The sequence below is a fragment of the Lates calcarifer genome, linkage group LG10 (assembly GCF_001640805.2).
Source record: "Lates calcarifer isolate ASB-BC8 linkage group LG10, TLL_Latcal_v3, whole genome shotgun sequence".
Classification (NCBI taxonomy): Eukaryota; Metazoa; Chordata; class Actinopteri; family Centropomidae; genus Lates; species Lates calcarifer.
In genome coordinates this window covers 3,491,100-3,515,061 of record NC_066842.1, presented here as the reverse complement: position 1 = coordinate 3,515,061, position 23,962 = coordinate 3,491,100, and the positions used below count along the sequence as shown (strand labels likewise).

General features: G+C 39.5%; 1 protein-coding gene across 1 annotated transcript in view; it reads right to left on the bottom strand.

Annotated features, from left to right (window-relative positions):
- The window catches only part of cep290 (centrosomal protein 290), a 30,334-nt gene extending 6,435 nt beyond the window's left edge, over nt 1-23,899 (bottom strand). The window contains 43 exon segments of the mRNA XM_018692651.2: nt 166-308; nt 412-534; nt 1,151-1,372; nt 1,772-1,909; nt 2,283-2,496; nt 4,470-4,669; nt 4,915-5,022; nt 5,516-5,785; nt 5,868-6,002; nt 6,192-6,299; nt 6,575-6,739; nt 6,907-7,362; nt 7,727-7,838; nt 8,420-8,571; nt 8,957-9,162; nt 9,433-9,544; nt 9,685-9,858; nt 9,946-10,176; nt 10,622-10,724; nt 10,814-10,929; nt 11,032-11,181; nt 12,223-12,387; nt 14,161-14,294; nt 14,504-14,579; nt 15,164-15,267; nt 15,767-15,833; nt 15,949-16,049; nt 16,182-16,344; nt 16,688-16,860; nt 17,661-17,784; nt 17,947-17,967; nt 18,347-18,469; nt 19,343-19,432; nt 19,678-19,734; nt 19,736-19,861; nt 20,168-20,314; nt 20,977-20,997; nt 21,216-21,269; nt 21,769-21,903; nt 22,449-22,495; nt 22,585-22,654; nt 22,810-22,887; nt 23,338-23,899. Of these exon segments, the coding sequence (XP_018548167.1) occupies nt 166-308; nt 412-534; nt 1,151-1,372; nt 1,772-1,909; nt 2,283-2,496; nt 4,470-4,669; nt 4,915-5,022; nt 5,516-5,785; nt 5,868-6,002; nt 6,192-6,299; nt 6,575-6,739; nt 6,907-7,362; nt 7,727-7,838; nt 8,420-8,571; nt 8,957-9,162; nt 9,433-9,544; nt 9,685-9,858; nt 9,946-10,176; nt 10,622-10,724; nt 10,814-10,929; nt 11,032-11,181; nt 12,223-12,387; nt 14,161-14,294; nt 14,504-14,579; nt 15,164-15,267; nt 15,767-15,833; nt 15,949-16,049; nt 16,182-16,344; nt 16,688-16,860; nt 17,661-17,784; nt 17,947-17,967; nt 18,347-18,469; nt 19,343-19,432; nt 19,678-19,734; nt 19,736-19,861; nt 20,168-20,314; nt 20,977-20,997; nt 21,216-21,269; nt 21,769-21,903; nt 22,449-22,495; nt 22,585-22,654; nt 22,810-22,887; nt 23,338-23,442 (5,819 nt within the window). The 5' untranslated portion in view covers nt 23,443-23,899.
- Nucleotides 23,900-23,962: the final 63 nt, after the last annotated feature.

The following is a 23,962-nucleotide window of genomic DNA, read 5'->3' as shown; positions in this document are numbered from 1 at the left end:
GCTGATAGAAATGTAAAAAAAAACAAAACAAAACAAACAAATGTAACATTTTGCTCTCTGATTTTCAAAATCTAAAGTGGCTGTAGCTTTACAAGAAGTAATTCTGTCACAGAGGCAAGATAAAAAAATACAGTGTAAATCTTCCAGTATGATGTACACACTGACCTGCCATAGAGGTCTTTAAGAGTGCTGAGCTGTTTGAATAGGGACTCCTTCTCTCGTTCCTTCTCCTTCATTGAATTCTTCACCTTTTCCATCTTTGCCTGCCATTTTTTACCCTCCTCCCACCGCACAATTTCTTCTTTACTCTGTAAGACAAGAAGACATGTACTCAATGACAATAATACTACTAATGATACAATCATGTAGTACAATTAGCATGCTTATTGTCGACTGAATTGATGCTCAAACCTTCCCGTGATCATCTTTGACATTCTTCATTTCTGCTCTTTTCTCCAAGTCAGACTCCAGCCTCCTGATCTTCTTCTGTAGATTCTCGATGGTTTGCCCCGTCCCATCTGGTTCTGCTTGATTCTAATCAGTAAATACAGAGCGGAAGATTTTCATAGCACCTCACTTTTTTTAGACAGCGCACAGCAGAGACAGACAGTGTTCCTAACAGGCTTTCCATTCCCTGCTTGATTCAATGAGAACAGCAAGGCACTAATACTGCAAAGGTTAGGGTCACATCACATGGTTAAAGACATGAAAGAGAGAGAGATTTAGCAAAAGTCCTGAGAAAAATCTGGACTCCAACTTTAAAAATATATACTAGGTGGCACTGCTCCACAAGAATACCTCAATAATTAAATCCACTCTGATATCCACTGGAGGAATTTATCTTGAAATCTTAAAAGAATGTGAGATTCCATTCTTGATGCATTCCTCAATTAAAAAAAAAATTGCTGTGGAAAAGGCTAGGAAGGTTCACATGTCTTGCATTTCAATGTTTTATCATATTTCAAGGTCTGAATGTCTTGCCAGAGTCAGAGGATTCTGGTCACTTTTCCACATGATGTTATGCTGATAGTGGCTGAGTCATGTGGCTGTTGTTGAGCATTTCACCCTTCAGCTTATGTAATAATAACAACCGCGAACAGTAAGCTCCAGATTGAAGTCAAAGCAAGCAGCACTTCTTAGAGATACTAACCTGAAGAGCGCTGCTGAGCCTCTTGATTTGTTGCTTGAGCTCCTGGATTTCCTGCTCCTTCTCCTCCTTTTCAGCCTGAAGGCGTTTCTGAATTTTGTGACTCCTCTGGAGGTCCTGGCTCAAGCCGTCCACTTCCTCTTTCAGGGTGTTCTCCCGACCTCTGGCTGCCTTGGTAGAGTCCTTTGCAGCTTGAAGTTCTTCATTAAGTTCTTGGACTCGCACCTTTGGAGAAGAGGGATTTAAGGCCTTTTCCCAAATCAAAAATACAAGCCTGGTGATGTCTGCTGTTCTATAAAACTATTAAAAAAGCAACATGTTTTTTTCAGCTGGTTTAAAATAAAACACATTATCATAATAAATCCACAATCTTAATTGTCCTTAATTACCTGTAAATTATAAATAATGTAAAGAATAAGGGCCAGGTGCAGGGAGGCTGGCCCATGTCATGTGTTCACCAACAAAATTATCACAGCAGGAGTAGATGATGTTTCTGTTGCTTTATGTTTTTTTTCTATTTTATGGAGAATGCCCATGTTTGTTTAATATAAATCATAATACTAAGCTCAGTAATGAAATATACACATGAAAAACAAGCATGTTTTGACGATATGGGGGTCTCACCTTTAGGTCTTTAGTGTGCCTGTCAATCAACATCTGTACATTGAGGCTCTCTTCTTTCTGTGCAGCACTAGCTATGACTTGCTGTTCTGCAGCAGATGTCATCTCAGCCCGCAGCTCCAACAGAGCCTTACTGAGAGCCTGAGAAAACAGAGAACAAAGAGATGCCAGCCTTGATAAAGATGATGACTGCAGTGCTCAGACCTCATTTTACAGTTAACACACCATCATCCATTTCTGGATGGAGTACTTCCTCTCTCACACACTCATTCTTGGTATAAACTAGATAAACAACATTTTTTTTTCTGTTTGTGGGGAACAACACCAGTATACATGTACAAAACATCCAGGTCAGGCTGCCAGTCCATCACAGCCAACACAGAGACAGTCACTCAAGAATCATTTGTATGAAAAATTTCCTCATTCCAGAGCTTTTGCAAGGCAACAGGACCAACCACTTTATGTATAAAGTATAAGAGCAAGAACAAGTGAAGTTATATAATAAAAGAACAACCTTGAGCTGTTTCTCTTTCTGGGCGAGTTGTGCTTTGAGTCGTTCAACCAGATTTTTCATGGTGTTACTGGGGGAGCGGATGTTGGCCTCCTTTTGGGCCTCCAGCTCAGTTCGGAGGTAGTTCATCTCCTTTTCCATCTGGGCCATCTGGCTCCTCTGATCCTCAGTGTCACCAGTCACAGCCTTCATGTGGGCAGCATGATACTCCTCCAGCCTGCAACAAACCCCCTCTGTTAGTTTGTTTTTATGACATACAGATTTTACTTATTACATAATTTCAAACGCTCTTAACATTTCATTTTGACTTGTTCCAGATCATTACTACTATGTGACCAACATGTGTGGTCTTGCTCTTGTGATCTGTAGCTAATGTATGAGGGTATAGTCATGAGCAGAGAAAATAAGAATTCACACCCGCTTAAAAGGAACATAAAGATCTAAAGGTTAACCTACAGCTGCACTCAATTAGAGGGATTTGTGTGCTTAATGTCAGCACTGAATATCAAGGCTAAGGCCCTGTTTACAAGACATGATATAAAGCCTTTGGAAAATATATCCAGGGTTCTTGAATTTGCAGTTGCAACCTGAGTAGCAGATCACTATCACACACAGGGTTTAGTAAGAGCATTCATGTGGCATCATATAATTGGAAAAATGTGAATAAGTAAGGCTGACAATAGTAAATGTTAAGCTGATGCTACATAACTTTTGACTAATTCACATTACATATCAATTTCATGCTAACATGTACTTTCTAATATAGTATTAGGTTGTAACCGTTAGCTGCTGTCCATGTAGAGTGACCTAGATTAGTTAGAGAAGTTATTTATTAGCAATAATCTTGATAAGAGGTCAGGTAAAGCGATGTTTCAGTGCTTTAAGCATCAAACAGCTTTCAACATGTTGTTTAAACACTCTAAGCGATAAAATACAACACATCTTCCACACACCAGTTTGGGAAATGGGACCATCGCCACCATGAGCATATGGGTGCAGCAGAATAACCTTCAGATAAGGGAAACAATGTTCCTGACTGACAAGAAACACTTACTTTTATACATACACAGTTTTTGTGTATGTGTTTTTGGCAGGTTACTTTTTAACACTGAAATTAATTTGTCAGACATGTTTGTCCAAAGCAACTTACACTACACTAAGTACATTCAATCTTCACAGGAGCGAGAGCTAGATGTCATCAACTTCCCAATCTACCACTTCTCCCACAAAACTAACAGTGTGGTTACTGCTCATTTCAATACAAACAGGCCAGTATTGGTTACAAGTAGGGTACTATGCATGAAAATGTCAAATGAAATTTTAACACCCATTTCTGTCAAGACAAGGCTGGAAAGTCATTTTTACCACATTATACAATATCTCTAACAAGCAGGGAGATATTTCTGCTGATTTTTCTGCCAGATAAGTAGATTCAAACTGGTTGGCTACAAAAGTCCTGACCAAACTAAAACACTAATTGTCTCTTTCTGTTTTTCACATGATTAAATTATGGCCAATAAGCAGTGAGGTCCAGAAAGATACTGGATTTCTGCTGTGATAGGATGTAAAACCGCTGACATATATACTAGGTTGCCAGTTCATTAGGTACATCTTGCTACCCAGACAAACCTAATGCAATTCAATACATTTGAATATATATATATGTTTGATTTTTAATATTTTAATCACTTCCATTCATGTCATTGGTTGTATACTCGTGTAGCTGAAAACCTATATCCCAATGCACAACTGAAATCTTGTAAGCTCTCTTTTTATTAAACTTTCAACCCCTTAACATCCAGTTTTCTTGAGTGTCTCCTTCAGTAGCTTTCAGGTTATTCCACACCCCCTGACACTATCATCTTGTCCTGTCTCTTCAGTGAAGCCATATGGTCCCAATATCTCATGATTCACAACACAAACAGGAAAATATGGAATCCTGTAAAACTAAACCTGGTCTCTGTATATTCAAAGAAATGATTTGTTCTGCAGTAAAACCAAATGATAGTAACTTAAGGCCTTCAAGAAAACTGTAAAGCGTTTGTTGCAGACAGTATCTTTATCAATTTTATGTTACTATACTACACTATACTAATATAAAGGAAACATAAAGGATTTAGATTCTGCTTTAATATAATCTTCACAGTTGACCACTAGGTCAAATTCAGAAAAAGCATCAGGGGTAATCACTTTGACATCTCATCAGCGTGTTTCTTAGCCTGTGATTCCATGGCGGTCCTCTGGCGCTCCAGTTCAGCAGTGGTCAGCCTCAGCTTCTCCGTGGCAGAGGAGAGTGAGAGTTCCTGCTCAGCCACCATCTGCTCTAACTCAGCCAGGCGCTCTAGATGCTTGGAGGTTGCAACACTGATAGAGGGCTTCTTCATCAGTTCCTGGAGAAAAGAGCATGAAACAGAGCACTTTTTACTTGCGTTATACAAGTGTGAATTGAGGCCAGAGCATATTTTTTTACTCTCCAAGTCCATTAACTAAAATGACTGTGTGTCGTCTGAGGGTTGCCAAAATGTGAGAGACCAACACTCAATCCTGCAGACACATGGAGTTAACCTAAAAAGTCAAAGCTGCTGAAGCAGGGGAAAAAAACAGTTCACAAAGGGAGACATGGATACATGCGTACCATTGCGGTCTTTTTGAAGCGGTCCAGGGAGGTGTCCGTCTGCAAGTCCAGCTTCTGATGTAGTATCCTAAGCTCCTCCTGATGTCTTTTTATCATCTCCTCTTGATCCTGGATCAACAAGGTGCAGTTAAAATGAAACAGAGATACACTTTGGAGATAAAAAGTTTAAGTTCTTCTTTATTTACTCAAGCAAAGTACTTATGTATAATTTTAAGTTACTCATATTCTAGTTGAGAATTAAAATTTTCTGTCCACTACATTTAGTAGGAAAATGGCACTTTTTGTCACTGACTTAAAGGAATTCTTCTCTCGCTAAACCTCTCACATGGTTTACTTTAAATAAATGTGCAAGGCTGAAAGAGGAACCCTTTGTACAGGCATTAAATAACATTTAATATCAAAATTTAATCTAAGTGCTGAGATTTCTGGTTTTCCACCCATTGGAGATTCTTTACATCTATAAATCCTAACCTCAACAGACCCTGCAACTAATGACCGATTAAGTGTTACTCACAGATAAACATCACACAGGAATAATATAAAAGGCTTGTGGCATTAGGAATCATTGCACACCCAGTATTTCTCCTTGTATTAGCTGTACCTGTCTGGCTTGAGCCAACTGGTTCTGGTATTTCTTTAGCACATCCTCTTTTTTGTCAAGTCGGCCCTGGAGGTCTTTGATGGTCTGGTGAGCCAGCTTGAGGGCAGGCTGACTGTCTGATTGGCCCTCTTCATGCTTGGCAAGGTCAGCTAGCAGGCGTTCTCTGTTGGCTGCAGCTGGGAGCCGAAGACGCAGCTCATTGATCACTTTATCCCGGGACACAATGTTCTGTTCTGCCCTCCACAGGGCTGCTTCTTTCTCTTTCAACTTCTGCATGTGGAGGAGAATTCAAACCATAAACTGTGTGTTCGACTTAAAGGGAATACATATGAAGAGGGACGGAAAACTATACCTCATCCAAATTTCTGCAGGTGGCCTGTGTGTCCAAGATGGTGCGGACATGCTCTCTGATTTTACCCAAAGCAAACTCTAACTGATGAGCAAGAGGTAGACTGGGGTCTGGTACAGAGCCTGCACCTTCCTCAAACTGAAAACAGCCAAAAAATATGGTCATTAGCAGGGATGCCACATGTTTCAGACAAATAAAAATAAAATACTAAGACCAATCCTATGCTTGATGGCTGTATTTAAAAACTGAGGACGAGCTGGAAAACTGTGAATTTGTGAATAATCACATTTTATTTTTATTTATCAAAGGCTGTAAACAACAGTTTACCTTCTCCGCACTGCTCAGAACTTCAGTCTGGTGCTTCTCATACTGATCGAGTTGGCGCTCCAGCTCCACCTCTCGCTGATCCCATGCAAGCTGGCGCTCTTCCTGAAGCTTTACATGATAAAGAGAAGAGTTTTCTGCATTACCTTGACATTTACCTTGAGTAATATATTATTACTGACACACCCCTGTACTGAAATCTCCTTAAAATTGTGAGGTTTTTATAGCTACACTTTTCTCAACTCACAATAATCCTTTTATATATAACCCTGATGTGTATGTCTAATCATTATGAAAACAATGATGCGCAAATTTGTGAATTTGTCTGCATATTAGCAAACTTGTGAGCATGAGTAAAAATAATTACAGTTTAGTTGTTCTCTCACCATGTTTTGCTGCACAATATCCTCTTCCAGTGAGCGGATGGTTCGCTCCTGCTCCTCTACAAGACTCTTCAAGTACCTGATCTCCTCCTTCTGGACCACCAGTTCCCTGCCTTTCCTCAGCTCCTGCAGGCGAGCTTCTTCCATCTTCTTGTGCCATTCAGTTACCTGTTGCGCAACAAACAAGTGTTATCACAAGACCTGCAGTGTGTTACTCACCCATTTCTAAGCAGTTACAATGGTATATTTATCGGTCAGTCAACCAGAAGCTACAAAAGAGACATGACATAATTTGATAAATATTTATGCCTCTATCAACATTTTTCCCCACTGACCTTCTGGGCCCCTTTCACGTCCTTCAGTGTAGAGATGAGCTCCTCCAGCCCTCGGAGCCTCAGTTCCAGCTCCTCAGCCCTGCCTTCTGCTCTCCTCCTCTCTTTCTCTGCCTTCCTCTTCTCTTCTTGGGCTTTTGCTCTGTCCTCCTGGAGGCTCACCATAGTCACAGAGAACTTTTCCTGCTGGGGAAGTGGCAGCGCTCCAGCAAACTGCCTACGTAGTGACTGAATGGTCTGCCGCAGGTGCTTGGACCGATTTCTGCCTTCCTGGCGGGCGAGGAAAAGCGTACGCTCACTAGCATCCAGCCGCTGTTCGGCACGCAGCTTGTAGGCCTCCAGCTGTTGGATGTGAGAGGTGGTGGCCTCCAGCTTAGCCAAAGCAGCTGACTCACTGAGCTGCAGAGCCACAATATGCTGGTGGAGCTTTGCAATGAGGGCCTTCTCATCTGACTGTGACTGAGGGAAAGAAATGACACCAAAGACACAGGCTTAAAACTAATCACTAATGTACATAACTGCCTGCTGCAAAACCAGGTCTTAAAGTGAAATGATTAAAATTGTTCTGTAGATAAAAATTCAAAGCACAATGACATTACTATATTTCTGTACTTGCCTGATCCTCATGAATCACTGTTACCTGCTACAAACAATGACTAAAAAAGGCACTCAAGCTGAAATCCCATCTATGTAAATTGTGAATTAGAAGTTGTAAAAAAGCTTCTAACAGCAAAATATTTCAATGTACTAAACAGGAAAAGCTGATAAATTTTATTGAACCTAGCAAGGTTGAAAAAGATATAAAAATAAAACACTCAGTTACCTGGTAGTCCAGTATTTGTCTCCTCAAAGCTTCGATTTCCTTCTCCTTGGACTGTTGTCTGGCCTGCAGAGCAGATGCTTGCATCATGGCCACATCAGCCACCTCTTGCAGCCTGTAAAAAAAAAAAATACATACACTTTTTAAACAGCAAAATAAGCCTGAATGCCTTTACTGCTGACATTATAAGTGGTGCAAAGGTCAGTGTCACAGTTAATCACCAATATACCGTATAAAATAAAAGCAAAAGATAGCTGTATGACAGAGACATAGCCATACTGGCATTTTTAGTCTTAGTGCAAATGTATTAAGACTAAAATAGATGTGTAAATATGATATTTATATATGTATGTATGTGTGTGTGTGTGTGTGTGTGTGTGTGTGTATGTGTATATATATATATATATACACATACACACACATGATTATATAAAACAGGAAGTTAGCAGCGATAAGCCAAATATTTTTCCATAAGTCAAATACTCCTTCTCCCATTGTGACAAGGGCAAGTTTATCTTTCCCAGCAGTCTGACAGTTTCATTAACAGATTACTTCTTGATCACGCTGCTGTGACCTTAAAAACCATTTACTTATTTCCAAAGTTATTCCAGGATTGCAACTACAATCTTAAACAAAACATATCTCATGATAAGAACCTTAATGATCCATCTCGGGCCTGCACATTGTAAAACGTACTTAGAAACCTCAATGCGGAGCTCAGCCTCAGCCTTCTCCAACTCTGTAATCCTGCCTCTGTCAGCGTTGCTCACAGCTTTGCTGATGCTGTCTGCCAGCTCATCTCTCAGCTCCCGCTCTACCCTCTGAGCCTCTACATTCATCTTGGTCAGCTGAGGAGAAACAAGAGATATTACTGCTTGATAAGATTCTTCAAATAAGACTCCTCTGGAAAATGTTCTAGACAAGTGAGAATTTGGCACTGACAAACCTTAAGACATTCACATAGTTGAGTTGTATTGCTGTTTTTAGGGATCATGAACCAACATGCTGATAGAAAATAAGAAATCTTCCCAAACAGGCTCTAGTCTGTATAGCATAAAAAGGCACCTTCATTCGTACAATCCAAATTAATTTACTACTTTATTGTAAAACTGTATGTCTGCCAGGTGAACTCAGTTGAACTTTTACACCTAGCACAACTGATTAAAAAGCCTGCGCAACAACAAAAGTCTCAAACACATGACAGAACTCAGGTTGTTTTTCTTGGCCTCTTACCTCTGCAAACTTGGACTCCAGTTCTACGTTGCGCTCCTCCACTTGCTTGAGGGAATTCCTTATGTGTTCATACATTTTGTGGGCATGCTCAGCTCTCTGCCTCTCATTCAGCTCCTTCATCTCTAAAGTGGTGATTCGTCTGGCAGCAGATACCATCTCATTGTTGGCCATCGCCTTGTCTGCCTTATCCATGCCATTTTCACCTCCTGAAGGAAAAACACAAATTTTAAGGGTGTGGTCCACAAATTAGGATTAAGTCTCAAGTTAAACCATTACTGCATTGCATCAAGGCAATACAAATCAATATTTAGTCTAAACTTAAACCCTGCTAGTGTCAACTGAATCTGAGCTGTATCTAGTGGTGTCACCACATCATTGCAAATTACATGTTGATAATGATGATGGCCAGAATCTGACGCCTGTCAGTTATTTTATATTCAATACAAACAAAGATTAAATTCCAAATTATTGTTTACCAGTTGAACTGACGTTCTCCCATGCTTGCTGTAAAGTATTCAGTTTCTCCTTTGTGATCTCCAGTTCTTTGTTCATGGCAGAGATTTGCTCCCGAAGGGACTCATTCTCACTCTGAGACGGAAAATAAAGAAATATGTCAAGGTCAACTGTGAACAGCCAAAAAGTAAAGGTGTGTATGCTGAGGGAGTAATAAAAATACTTAATTAATACTATAGGCCAATACTATAATTGGCCAGTTAACGTTTTAATACCTCCAAATGTTCTAGGTTGGTGGTTCTCTGTATGAGGCGGCTGTCCCTCTGCAGCATGTCTCTGTATTTAACTGTGAGCTCTGTGTACTGTTTGTTAGCCTTCTCCAGGTCTGATGAAGGCACACTATCATCCAAGGCCTTTTGCAGTGCTGCTATCTTATATGCAGCCATTTCCTAAAGACAAAACAAAGGCGTGACGTTAAAAGGGCATTGTATGGTGGCTGTAATGGCTGATGGGTTGTTAGGTTTGGTCTTTTTTACCTTGTATCTCTGGAGGTAGCCTATCCTCTTGGTGATGGAGGCCTGCATGTGGCTACTCTCGTCCCTTAGCTTGCTGTTCTCCTTGCGGAGGTGCTGTTCCTGCTCCAGCAGGGTGGTGTAACGCCGCGTCAGTTTCTTCTCATTAACCTTCAGCACCGTCAACTTGCGGAAAGCTTCGCTCAACTGTCTCCTGATTTCCTCTGGGTTCTTCTGAAGGGTGTCCAGCAGCTCCTAATGGGTGAAATGGATGAGTGCTCTGATAAAGTGGAAGAGCAAAACTCACTCTGAGGTGAGATGAGTAAAGTGAAGCAAAGCAGCATGTCCCGACACCAGAGGTGTGAGGTAATGTGTGCCATCCTCAAGAGTCTTGCTCATAATTTTAACGGCAAGACAGAGTAAGTGGTCTGTTCCCCTTATGCATGTTCCACATTTATCACATTGGAGGAGAACCTCAGACACACAAAGACAGGGGCATAAAAAAGTTTGGTGAGATTTATCAGTGATACACTAAGTTCAATATTGTAGGTTTTTAATATTAAACCATCTTAAAGCATTGATGTGTGCGTGTCTCTGTGGCTTTAAGAGGCACATTGCTTCAGGTAAAAGTACAACGTAAATACAGTCCAACTTACAGCATTTAAATACCATTAACATTTTAAACATTTGTCTGACTTACGTTGAATTCTTGGATTTTAACAGCATCAACTTGCTTTTGCTCTTCCAGCTTGTCCTTCACCTCTGCAAATGTCTCTTTCTCCTTCTGCCACTCCGCCTTCTCACTGAGCAATAAAAACACACAATAAAGATTACTTCAAATTTTCCACTTCAGCTCACAAACCAGATATAACTTGTGAAAAACTTCACCCACCTTAGGTACTCTTTATAGAGGAGTCCCTGTTGGTGGCTGATGACAGCAAACTTGTCTTTGTATTCCTCCAGTGTTCCCACAAATTTCTTGTTTTGTTCCTCCTTGTTTTTGAGCTCCTAATTAATTCCAGTATGATAAATGTTTATAATTTATAGTTGAGACATATAGTTCATTTATATTTATTTGCGTCCAGGCCTTCTGAAGACAGTGACACTGACCTGAAGCAGTTGAACTGCGTACTCATTCAAGGAACTGATGACCTCAGTGCTACTGGGCCCCAGGCCCTCAGGGAGGGTCAGAGGTCGGAGGACAACTCCACTGCTGCCTGACTTCCTGAGCAGCTCCAATTCAGCTTCCAGCTGGCTCACCTGACAGCACAGATGAAGGAAATCACAAGCACAGCCTGGAAGCAACACTTCAATAATATATAATATGTCATCTGTACAAATAGATTCCTCTGGTACCAGAGGTTTTGTTAAGCATGCGTTGTTGTCATGCCCTTTGTCCTTTCAGATGATTGTCATAAAAATACCACTGTCATTCAAATAAATTTAATGTGAAACATAAACCACTGAAGTCAGGCAAACTAGTACAGTAAACATATAATACTACCCAAGAGCACAATGAACCAGACAAGGGAATGAAAAAATAAAAGACTAGAGAAAAGATAAACATAAGAGACACAAAGTGGTATAATAGAATAAAACTGAAGAACTGAGGATGAGTTATGACAGCTGCCTAAAGGAAAGACTTTGATATAAGACAGGGCTTTCCCATTTTCAGAACAGAGACATGGTTTCTATTAAACATTACTTCTCAGAGATGCTGCATCAGTTTAAATACTGAAGCTGAAAGTAAACTGAAAAGTTTAGACACGAGTTTGTTTACCTCATTTCTCTTGTTATATGAAACAGAAGCAACACGCGTAAAAACAAAGGAGAACGATTCATCAAAGAAATTTTCCCGTCATGTTGATTACTCTCAGAGACCGAGTGTGTCAGGCATTGCTGCTGTCTTTATAAATCTACATTATGTAAATCAGTAAATGAGTCTGGTTGACTACTTTTATGTTATTTATGTTGTTGATTTGGAAAAGAGGGTTGTGACACACAGCTGTAAGCATTTGGAGTTGGCCTTGAATAACCAGCATTTAATAACTGCTTGACTTTGAATGCCCTGACAAATCATAAATGTGTAGCCAGAAAAACCAGATGAGGTGAACAACACCGTTTTGTTCTCTTGCCAAAGCGAGGGATACGGCCAAAAAAGGAGGCAGATCAGAACAGATAGATTAGAACAGTTAATGTATCAGAAATAAAAAAAATAACAACTGTTCAGTTGTCTGTCATTAACAGACAACTTATAACAGAATTATCACTATGTCTTGACACAACACAATCTGGATGTACCTTTTCTTTGGCGCCGGCAAGCTGGCCAAAGCTGGTTGTTGCTTCTTCACGGGCCAATTTCAATTCCTGCCTCAGTTCTTCATTTCTCCCCACAAGCTGATGTATTTGGGACTTGAGGTGCAGGGCTGACTCTGACTGCTCAGTCATGTTGTTGACGTCTATTGCCTGTGATATGTGGGATGAGCACAGTTGAAATGCCATTAAAACAAACCTTAACTAGAACTACCACCTCACAGTTGCAGACATCCGTGTCTGTCCAGACTCATGTATATGCAGTGAAAACTCAGAGGGAATTTGATGAAAGGTATTCAGTATACTTTATCAAACTTAGCATATGAATTTTTGAGTTATGGCAAAAAATGTGTTTTGTGAGATCATAGTGACCTCTGACATTTGACCACCAAATTCTAATAACGACATATAACTGCATTTAAAAATAAATGTAAATTGCTTTTTGCTCAAAATCACACTGCAGCAAATATCACATTTATACAACCAGTTGATGAATGATTATTGGCTTGTACCTGGTATTTCTTTCTACTTCCTCCTGTGCTGGACATGTCTGATGCTGTGCCCAGGTCGTGTGACATCAAAGCCAAACAAATACCTTCTGCTGTCTCAAATTGGACTTGCTGTTGGACTATCTAATGCTGGACAACAGTGTAGCACGCTCTACTAAAGGTCTGACTGCTACTGCTACATTTGTTGTTTATTAAGTTGCTATGTGACAAGCCCTTGGCTTCATTAACTGGCAGAAAACAGTGAAATGCCTGGGAGGTGAGTATGTCCATTGTTTTCAGCACAGTAAATCTGACCGTATATGCAAATGACACTGTGGGAAAAATATGTTGTAACTTTCTAGAAAACTACACACACATGCACAATTTACAATAAAATGTAATCTAAATTCAATCTGAAACTACCAATAACTACTAACATATAATGTTAGTTATATATAATGTTCATCTTATTACATTAATCTCCTTCAGGACTAAGCAAATTTTCAGTTTTATTTTAAATGGTATTAAAATGCAGTTAAGTTACATGCATCCATGCATGCTATTAAGAGGCATTTTATTATATTACAGACCAGATATTGCAGGCTGAGACAACAAAACAGGTTTTAGTTTTCAGTCTCGTAGCCAAGAAAATGTCACAAGGAACATTGATTTGAAGACAGACACAGTTAATGTACCAGGACTAAATTGTGAGTTATGATATTTCCACATATTCATAAGATCTTTTAAGATAAATACAGGTCTGAACTTTGCCCTGGAACACAGTGTGTGGTACATTGTGGCACCAGTGTTCAGTGCCACAGTTGCACAAACACACACACAGACACAGACACACAGACAGACACAGACACACACAGACACACACACGCGCGCGCGCACACACTGAACCACCAAATTTCTGTGTGAAAACACATTTACTGCCTTGATAACTGAAATAAATAATGTGATATATTGTTATTTAATTAAAGAGAAATGTTGAGAATTTAATTATGTTGAGATGCTGAAGTCAAATTAAACATCAGATAATTTACTGTGATTTACAGACATAATAGGGAGATAAATATCCTCCATGAGCTGGAGAGCAGAGTCCTGTAGCCTTGGTACCCACAACAGGTAACTTGCAAAATTGATGTGTTGATTGTCTGATTATCTTTGTGTCACTTTACATCAACACCAAGTGTAGCTGACTCAGCGAGTTCTTTGCACATCTGGGACAGTACATTGTGCAAAATGGAAGATAACCTGAGACAGAACAGAACTTATATTAACAGGTTGAGCAAAGTCCTGATTTGATTTATTGATAAATCTAATTTGATTTAGAGATGATTCAAATCAAGGTATGGGACCAAGCTTAGCAACCGTAGGTTTGCAAAACTGTACCTGTGCAGGATTCTGCTGAAAGGTTTTGGGAGATACTTACATTAGCCAGCCTTTCTAGATTGGCAATACTGATAGCACCGTCAGATGTAGTGGCCCCTTGGTTAATCCTCATGGCTTGAAGGACGTCCTTGAGGGCAGCCTCCAGGTCTTGTTTCACTTTTGACAGTTCTTCCACTATGATTTAAAAGAGGAAGGAATAATATCAGTGAAGCTGTGGCCACTAAGGTATATAACTCACCTAAAAACTCTCATGGTAACGATCCCCTCGGTACACATTCACCAGCTTTTAACTGTTATCAGACAGGAAGACTATGGCTCATGAAACTGACTCAACTTTCAAAATGTCCTTGTGAACTTCAGATGGACATCAGGGCTGTACTTACATTTGACTTCAAATTGGGTCTTGTGAAGTCCCAGCTCTCTCTCCTTTTTGCTCAGTTCTTTTTCTAGGTACTCATTCTGCAAATACAAGTTAAACCACTCAAAAGGTTAAAGAGACAATGTTGAAATACCAACAGGTCTGTTTCAGATAACCGACAAAACTCCTGATATCATGTGCTCTAGGGTGAATTTTTCAGTAATTAAAGTAATCTTATGTAACTGGTGTAATGTCTGATTCGTTAACTGTCTGATTCATTGTCAGTTTGAGAAAAAAAAACCTTGTTTGAAAGTCTTCAATGGTCTGACAGACTGCAGCAAGATCCTGTTATCTTTTGGGTGTTTTATTTTAAAAAACCAACCTACGCAGAAGAAGAAGAATTGTGCAAAAGAGGACAAGTTAAAAAGTTTTAAAGTAAATATTTTTTAAAAATATAGAAAGACCTGACAAATAGCAAATAATGACCAGATTAAATGAAACAATAGACACGTAAAGTATATTCTTTGTCATAAAACTGCAAACCATTGTGCTGTGGATAGCAATCGCAATTGGCTCTGAAAATGAATTAATTCTGTTGCTTAATCAGGAAATCACTCTTCTTTAAAACACTGGGACCTGCTTTTAGTTGAGATGCAAGAGATGACGTCATTAGCCAGGAGCTTACCTTACGTCTGATCTCTTCATCTGTGTAAGTGCTGCTTTGTTTGACTGGTACGGTTCTGCTGGGCCTGACGTCTTCCTCCAGAAACAAGCTCGCCTGTGGGAAACCTGAAGAAAGAGCTGACTGTTACCGAGATTTTAGAAATGCCATAATGTTAACAGTAAATATTTTTATGTCTGTTTAATGCTTTTAACAGTAGCAAAGTGCAAAAAAGTCTGAGTTCACCTAAATTTTTTTTTTTTTTCTGGTAAGAGCTGTTGCTATTAGATACTAATAAAGATTAGTGAAATATAGTGTTCTTGTGTAATTTGGGGGGAACTGAGGGACCACATGGCAGACATATGCCAAACACCAGTGCAGGTACAAATTGAGAAGACAAGTAGGACATTGGCATTATCACTTGAGGCTCAGACAAAATATTTAAAGCTTTGAACACTTTATTTCTCCAAGTTTTACTAGATGTCATGAGAGATACAATGTCAGATCAACAGATGGAAACACCATGACATAACCTCACCCTTTTATTCTATCTTTTAGGGGAAAAATATGACAAAAGAATGTTAATACAATTATTGGTGGTATTTAATTCTGTGATTCGTGCGTTACCTCTCTCCTTCACTATGTGTCTGATTTGTTTCTTTAGCTCCAGTCTTTCCTCTTCAAGCCGTTCAATCTAGAAAAAAAAAAATCCAGCAGTGAGATGAGAGGATCTCAGAAAACATGGTAATTTTAAAAGCTGCCGTTATAACCACTAATGTAATATGTAAATAAATGTAATCCCACTTTACCTCTTTGGTGAGGACTTGGTTTTCTGCTTTGTACTGGCGTTGTCTGAGATCTTTGGCTCGCCTAAATACAGTCAGGTCCACTTCCTGCTTTGGTTCCAGGCCTTTGGAGTCATGAAATAAGACCCAAATAAACAAAAGTAGAATTAATTTCACTGCTCTAGGTCAGTCAGTGTTGTCTAAATAGACTGAAAGATGGGAACAGTAGCATTTAAAAAAAAAGAAAAAAAACTGACCTAATTTTTCTCTGAAATCTTCGTTTTCGTCCATGAGGTCATTGATTCTCATCTCAAGCTGGTTGATCTCTTTGGTCATGGCCTCTGCCTCACGATCTCTCACTCTGATTTGATTTTTACACTCTTTGATCTCTGCAATGGCAGCTTCGAGGCCGTAAGTGCCCTGTAATACAGCGACAGAACTGCAGTTACTCATCCATCAAAAAGCATGTCTTGTCTCATTTCCTTTATTTCTTGGTTTTCCAACTCATATGCTTTTTGGAGAAATCAGGATGTAATTAGACATGGTGAAAGACAAACACTGAGCTTGTAGACCCAAAAAGCATGTTGATCACACCATAGTCACAGTCATTTTAATATCTCTATTAAAAGTAAGGACAGACAGAGAAAAAACCCATAAGTTTTGCCACTGGGAATTTAAGTCTCAATTAATTTGATCTGGATTTAGAAAATCCAGATCAAAAGTAAAAAAACAAAGGCGAAAGAGAGAGTATTTGTAGACTTACAGACTCGTATTGGCTCAAGCGGTTTGAAGCCTCAATGAGTGCTTTGTCTTTTTCCTCAGCATGAGCTTCCGCAAGCTTTACCGCCCGCTCTGCTTCCGCTGCTCTGGTCTCTGCAGCTTCCAGCTTAGACTTCAGCTCCTCCATCTTTCTGTGCTGTACGGTTGATGGTAGGCCTTGAACAAGAAAAGGAAATTATTCCATTAACTGCAAACAAAAGTGACCATCTGATGATTGCAAAATACCAGAATTGACTTGCCAGTAACTCTAATTCACCTTTTCACAACCAGATAGTAAATGAACTAAAAGATGCAAAAATTCTTTGTAGAGGATCAGGGAAACAATGCAAAGTCCAAAGTTAGACGATAATCCTGTGTCACTTGTCATAATGAGCTATCCCTTTCACTTCAGTTATTTGAGCTACTGGTCATGTAAAACATTGATTTCTGAAGCTTTAAATTGCTTCTTGAAGAAGACAGGACCACAAACAGTCCTCACCCCACAATGCAGGATTTTTCTTGGTTCATTCTGTTCATGTACATACATTTAAAAAACAGTTTCTGAGGACAGACACGCATTACCTTAAATAACTTGTGTATCACAATTCTGTATCTTTCAAAACTTTTACTCATTTTGACAGCGATATAAAGCAGAGAAGAGCAGAAAATTCTTACATTTGAGAAGCTGAAACCAGAAAACATTTGGCATTTGTTTTTTCCCAAGGCTAATTCAATTTCTTTTTTTCTATCAGCCATGTGACCACACATTCAGCTGATGAATGGGGCTAATTTCTTTGCCTCTCCATTATCACTGCAAATGTTTGCAGTCAATTAAGACAAGAAAAGCGGATGAACGTGTGTTGGAACTCAGATCATGATCATATGATCACAGCTTTATGATCATTTCAGACAGAACATCACATTTATTTTTAGTATGAAGGTGTTCAGTTTGGAGTATTAGGCAGGAATGCACCCACCTCTGTCTTTCTTTGTGGACGTCTTTAGCTCCTCAATGAGAGTTGTATGCTTCTCCATTTCCCCTGTATACTGCTCCACCTGCTCACTCAGCATCTTGATTTGATTATCTCTCTCTTGGACGGCCTTTAGGGCATTCATCAACAATTCAAAATGATGAGAATTTAAGGTTAAGGCAGAACACAGATGTAGCACGCTGAATTATCAGTGCTCTCATCATTAAGAAAATGTATGAAATGAAAACAAGGTGAGGCTGGAGATAAGAGGCACATGACAGATGAAACTTACAGCACAGAGTTCATATATGACCTGGCCCAGGGCAGCAGAAGGGAGGACAGGTTGATAAAACATGACAAAGTAAAAAGAGAAAGCAGAAAGTAGGAAAAATGACAGATAGATGGAAGATGAAGAACATGAAATTACAATCAAACTTTTCTTGTCAGGGCCAATAGTTCTCATGGGGACCAAAGCCCAGTCTTAATGAGGCAAAATGTCATTTCTGTGGTCCTGGTTAAGGTTTTAGGTGATTAATTAATCTGATAACATTTATATTTAAAAAAACTTAGGTGTTCATACCAGAAAAGGTCCCAAAGAGGTACACACACACATACACACACACACACACACACACACACATATACATATACTCAAAAAAGAGGGTTCATTCCTCTCCTGTTTTGGGACAGACCTGCTGCAAGGCAATGATGTTGCTTTTGTCCAAGTCCATTTGGGCTGAACGCAGCTTTTCTCTCAGATCACGGATCATCTGCTGGTACACCAGGATTTCGTCATCCTTCCCAGAGAGCACTCTCTATGTGTGAGGAAAAGATCACGTCTCAATAACTGGTCAACAAAGAGCCAAACTCAGTGATGATGGTAAAGATGCATAATGATGTGCACATTTACATGTATTTTAACTAACTTAAGCAATTAAGCAGGGCCCTTTTGCACATTCCTCCTTGCGCTCCTGAAGTTTAGGTTTAATCTGATACCATAATCAAAAAAGACAGCAGAGACACAGTCCAGGACTTTGTAGTTTACTTTGTGACTGTGATGTTTGAATGGAAACTGCAAAAGAAAGACGCAGAGCTGGAAAAACAGAAAGTGCTAGAACACCAGTCTCCAAAGCAGCAACAATGTGCTGAGTGTCTAATAACTTCCTGTTTTTACTATGTGACTACATTGATACAAATGTTCCTCTCTTTTTCTCATTCAAACATCGCCTGTATCTAATTTGGAGTTTTTTAGACCAGTTTAAGAGACTGCAGTACTTTGTGTTTGACGTCAATGAAATTAAAAGGAATTTCCACTTCATACAACCAGTGCTTGCTTACTCTGTGAATAAAGCTGTGTACAAGTTGTAACAGCCTTTAGCGATGTTCACTCAATTGAGAAAATTTCACCCAGACAGTCCCTTGGCTTTCAGAAAGTCCCCACCCAGGGAGTCTTGTTTGCCAGCAACTAAATTCAGACCCCGGTTCCTTTGGTCAAAAGGTATAAAAAGGTCATTAAAAGGTGATGAGTTCCTGCAGTCGAAAAGAGGCATTATATTTTGTTCTGTGCACTACTTTTTAAAATTCCTCTCTCCTCCACTATCAAATGTATCTTTCACATACATCTGGCTTAAAAAGAAAAACACAAGAGGTGCCTTGTTGAGAGCTGGAGACATTTGATTAACACCCACCTTCCACTCCTCCACTTTCGCATTGACTGCAGCCATAATTGGGTCATCCTCTTCAGTCATGCTATGGATTTTATCTGTTAACTCTCTGACCTGAACGTTAAACACACACACACAGGATTCAGTATCCCACACACATATCATCACGTTACGAAAAAAGCCATAACAGCTTCAACACTGCAATCTTTTTTGATGTCATGTATCCTACAGTCAAATGATAAACGGCACCAGGTAACTGCTCCCAGCACAAAAACAAATATTTTTACAAACCACCCACAGATTTAGAGTGGTGAAACAACACAGAATAGAAAAAGTAGTTAACTGAAGAGGGTCTTTACTTGTAGTTTTGCATGATCCCTCTCTTTCCTCAGCTGATCCATAATGGAGTCAGTCTGCTTGTACAACAATTTTCATCTTGTTGTACTCATCCGTCATCTTCTCCATCTCCTTCACAGACTCCTCCAGACTCTTCTGCATCTGCTCGTTCTGGGTCTTCAGGTATAAGTTTTCATCCTCAGCTCGCTAATGGACACAAGATAATATGATAAACTTGACTTGTAGACGTATACCTTAACACACTACAAATCAGAGGTACAAAGAGCACGTAATATAAACACTGTGAAGATCATAAAAATGAGTGGTAAAAAGTTAAATTATTAATTGAAAACAACACCGATCTTGCAGGTTTTGGGCATTACACTGATTTAGGGTCTTTTCTTTTCCAAGGGCCTCTGTGGTTTCAGATTTCTCAAAGACTAAAGCACAGTACTACTTCCAAGCTTGCCTTGTTCACCAGTGGGTGCAGTAGAAAAACACATTTCTAAATACCTGAAGGTCTTCCAAGCACTGGTAGAGCTGGCGGTTAGCCAAGTTGAGCTTCCTCTGGGTCTCAGCGTTCTCATCTCTGGATGAGACCGGCTCTTTCTGTTCCAGCTCTCCACGATAGAAGTCCACATCCTGCAGGAGCTGCTCGTTCTGTTGTGGTACAAGTAGGACAGAATAAATCACAGAAAAGGAGCTGGATCCAGTGCCATGTGGTCATACACTTAGTAGAGGCCACTTCAAGAAACTACTTGACAGATTACGAGATAATGAAGCCCTACATATGTTCACTCTATCAGATTATGGTGTAGCCACACTTAAGTAAATATCCATCAGTGTCCAAAAGCTAGTAAACTTTCTCCATGATCACCCACCACACAGGACGGCAGCAGTGAAATATCTCACCTCTACTGTCTCTTGGAAAATGTATATTTTAATATACTGTCCATTTCTACTGTACTCTACAACTACAAATTCACCTTCACATTTGCTTTGTACATACAGTACACTTAATGTATGCACACTGGTATAGAATAAAAACACTATCTACAGCATAGAACAGTAACTTTGATTTATTTGTTGTCCTATATCCTGTTACTTCTTCTATAGAAAGTTCTATAAAAAGCTATGGCAAAATAACATAGTAACGTCTCTTCAGCAGCAATATGTGTCCAGTTAGTGACCATTTGTAGAGAATTTTTTTAATGTGTACTCTTTATACTGGCTTACTTATACCTTTTTATAACTATCAAACTTATACTTACTTTGAATATTTGAACTTAATATCACTTAACTACACTACCTGTATGTCTTACCTTCTTCTTAAGCTTTTTTATCTATGGCAATGGAACAGAAAGAGATGAAAAGAGATGATGAATTTTAAGAAAGCATTCATATGAGCAAGTGATGGCAGATCACATGAAACTACACAAGTTTTAAATGAAGTAGGAATAGATGGATTACACTGTCTGCTGACTGAGGATGAAATGATGAATGCAAACATTGCTTCAGAAAGCTTTATGAGCTGTATGATGTAGTTCCAGCCGCCACATACCTCTCTTTTCAGCTTCTTGACCTCATCCTCAGCCTCCTCTGCTCGAACCACCAACTAGAAATACAACACAGAGTACAAAAAAGCAGAGGCACAGCAAAAGTGTAACTACACTAGGTACACATTTAAAATGGGCTACATTTGCGGTAGGCAATAGCTTTGTGCCAGTGTTTTAACCTGAGTATTAATCAGTGGAAAGTGACTGGAAGTACACAAAGTCTTATCAGAGTAGTGCAACTATAGATTATTAGTCAACCAATTTAAGTATGTTATACCTATAATGAAGCTCTAAATTTAATGAAATGTTTGTTTTATAAGGAATTTGCTTTAAATTCTTTGTGAAAATAATGATTTATTAGTTGAGTATGTTGAGATTTAAGTATAGGCCAAGACATTATCTCTTTCTATTAATAACACCAAATGACAAAAAAAAAATTCTCCTCGATAGCATGAACTTAAAAGAGCATACCAGCACAGTGTGTGCAAACTAAACTAACATTTGTAGGTCATCCAAGGACTCAATACTGAATCCGCAGTCACAGCAACATGTTCGTACCTTCTCAATGGCCTTCTTGTCCTTGCCCATGTCTTTCTTTATGTGGGTCAACTCCTTCTCCCTCTGCTCCAGCTGAGTCTCGAGCTGCCGAATCTCATCTCTCAGAAAGCGGGTGTCTGGCCCAGTGCCGGAGAGCTGAGCCGTATGGACCGGAAACAAGAGATACAAACACCCAAACAACCCCCACCAAGACACCTCTTAGTCTCCCGTCACCTCCATCTGTTTACAACACTTATATATGCATACACTGTCATTTACACATTCTTCAACAAGGATTTACTTCCTCTTTGTAGAGCAAATTGTGGAAATGCAAATTCTGATTATACACAAACCTCGAAAAATAATAACCAAGCTGAAACTAGAAGTAATGGCCGTGAGCATTCAAGGAATTAGCTGTAATCTTCTTATGTGTTATCTTTCACCACAACCAATCCCTTTGTTGCCAGGGTTACACTCTATGACTGGCTAAAAGATTTGGCACTGGATTTGGCACTGTTGCCGGAAGTAAAGCAGCATGAGGGGTGATTACCAGTCAAATACATTGTGTTTTATTTACATTTACAAAATGGCATTCATTCTGGTGATAGGAAAGAAAACCAGCTCAATGAATAACATGCACTGTGTAACATATAGTATGTAGACCTACAGTATGTAGAAATAAATGGGCTGATAAGCATTACCTTGCGCTCTTGCTCCAGCCTCGACACCTTGGCAAGAAGTTCCTTTTCTACAGTACAGAGGTCATAATCAATAATGTAAAGAGTGTTGTGAAACATATGAAACATTCTGACTATTAATCTTTCTTTGTGCACTAACCAGTTTTAGCCTGCCGTACACCCATGTCTTCAAGGAACTCATGAGAAACAATAAGTTCCCGATCTTTAATCTAACAGGCAGAGGGAGAGAAAAACTTATTTTATGGGAATATGTCAGTGTATGCCATCAAAATAGCACTGAGTCTATAATGTGATTTATGCAAAGATGACTGTTTATTGATATGTGTGGTAGAGATCAGGTAATAGCAATAAAAAGACTGAACACCTTGAGCATGGCCTGAAACACTCTGAGGACTTGAATAATGCTCTCGGGAGTTTTATCCTTCACCTCCCAGTCTTCTGTCTGCATAGAAAAAGTAGTTTAATGAAAATCAGTCAAATGTACAGTTATTTGAGCTAATAACAATAATACACTGAATCAATAGAAAAGCCTTGGCCAAAACAGGGGCAGAGGTTTTACATCCACATAAAGTTCAAGAAGGACTTTGTTGAGATATAAGGCTGCTATGTTGAGATATCCAGGACAACAGTGACCAGAGAAGGAGGGGACAGTCAGAGCAATCTGATAGCTATATTTTGCTGACAAAGCCAAAGAGCAGGGAGTTATAATGCTCTCAACAATAAGCTCGGATCAGCAGGACAGTAGTCTTTTCTTGTGCAAGTAGCCATAGTCGTGGCTTAACATACAGCACCACTATGTTCAATTTGTATCTTAAAACCAGAGATGCGTTGGCGGTTGGAAAACTGAGCAACTGAAATCTGAGTAATGCAAGTGTGTAATATGAACTATTACCAAAGCGATCATGCTGAAGACCTCGTCCACTTGGTCTTTTTCACATTCATGGAGGGTCTCCGGGTCAATTCTCGTCACTTTATCCCACTCAAGAGCAGAAGGCATCTTGGTTGTTGTGTATTTGTAAAGATTTAACCAGCAACTGAGCAGACGGCTGTGTGATGACTACTGAGTGTTAGCTGGTTAGCTAGGTCGCTGTAGTCAAATCAAAAATTAGCCTCATTCTTCGCATAACATTTACGTTTGTGGCGACTTTTGTCGCTGGGCGCGTTATCCCACAAACTGCTACGAGATATTTAGCAACCAAACAACAACTCTCGTTTTCATGAATTACCTAGCTAACGTCAGACGCTGTGTTCAAGTTAAACGTTAGAGCAAAACGTCTGTTATCATTTAGGCTTGCTCAACATTAAAAGTTATGTATGATTAGACGAGGAATACGGGCTGCACACAAATTAAAATTACAGCAAACATCCATCCTGAGGTTTCCATGATGCGATGCTTGGCTGCTAGGTTACCGCTGACAACAACGGTTAGCTAATTAAGCTAGTCCACAAGAAACGAAAGCTGGGAAAAAGCGGCGAGTGCACCCTCGTAGGGGACTTTACCAAACAGTCGAGACATG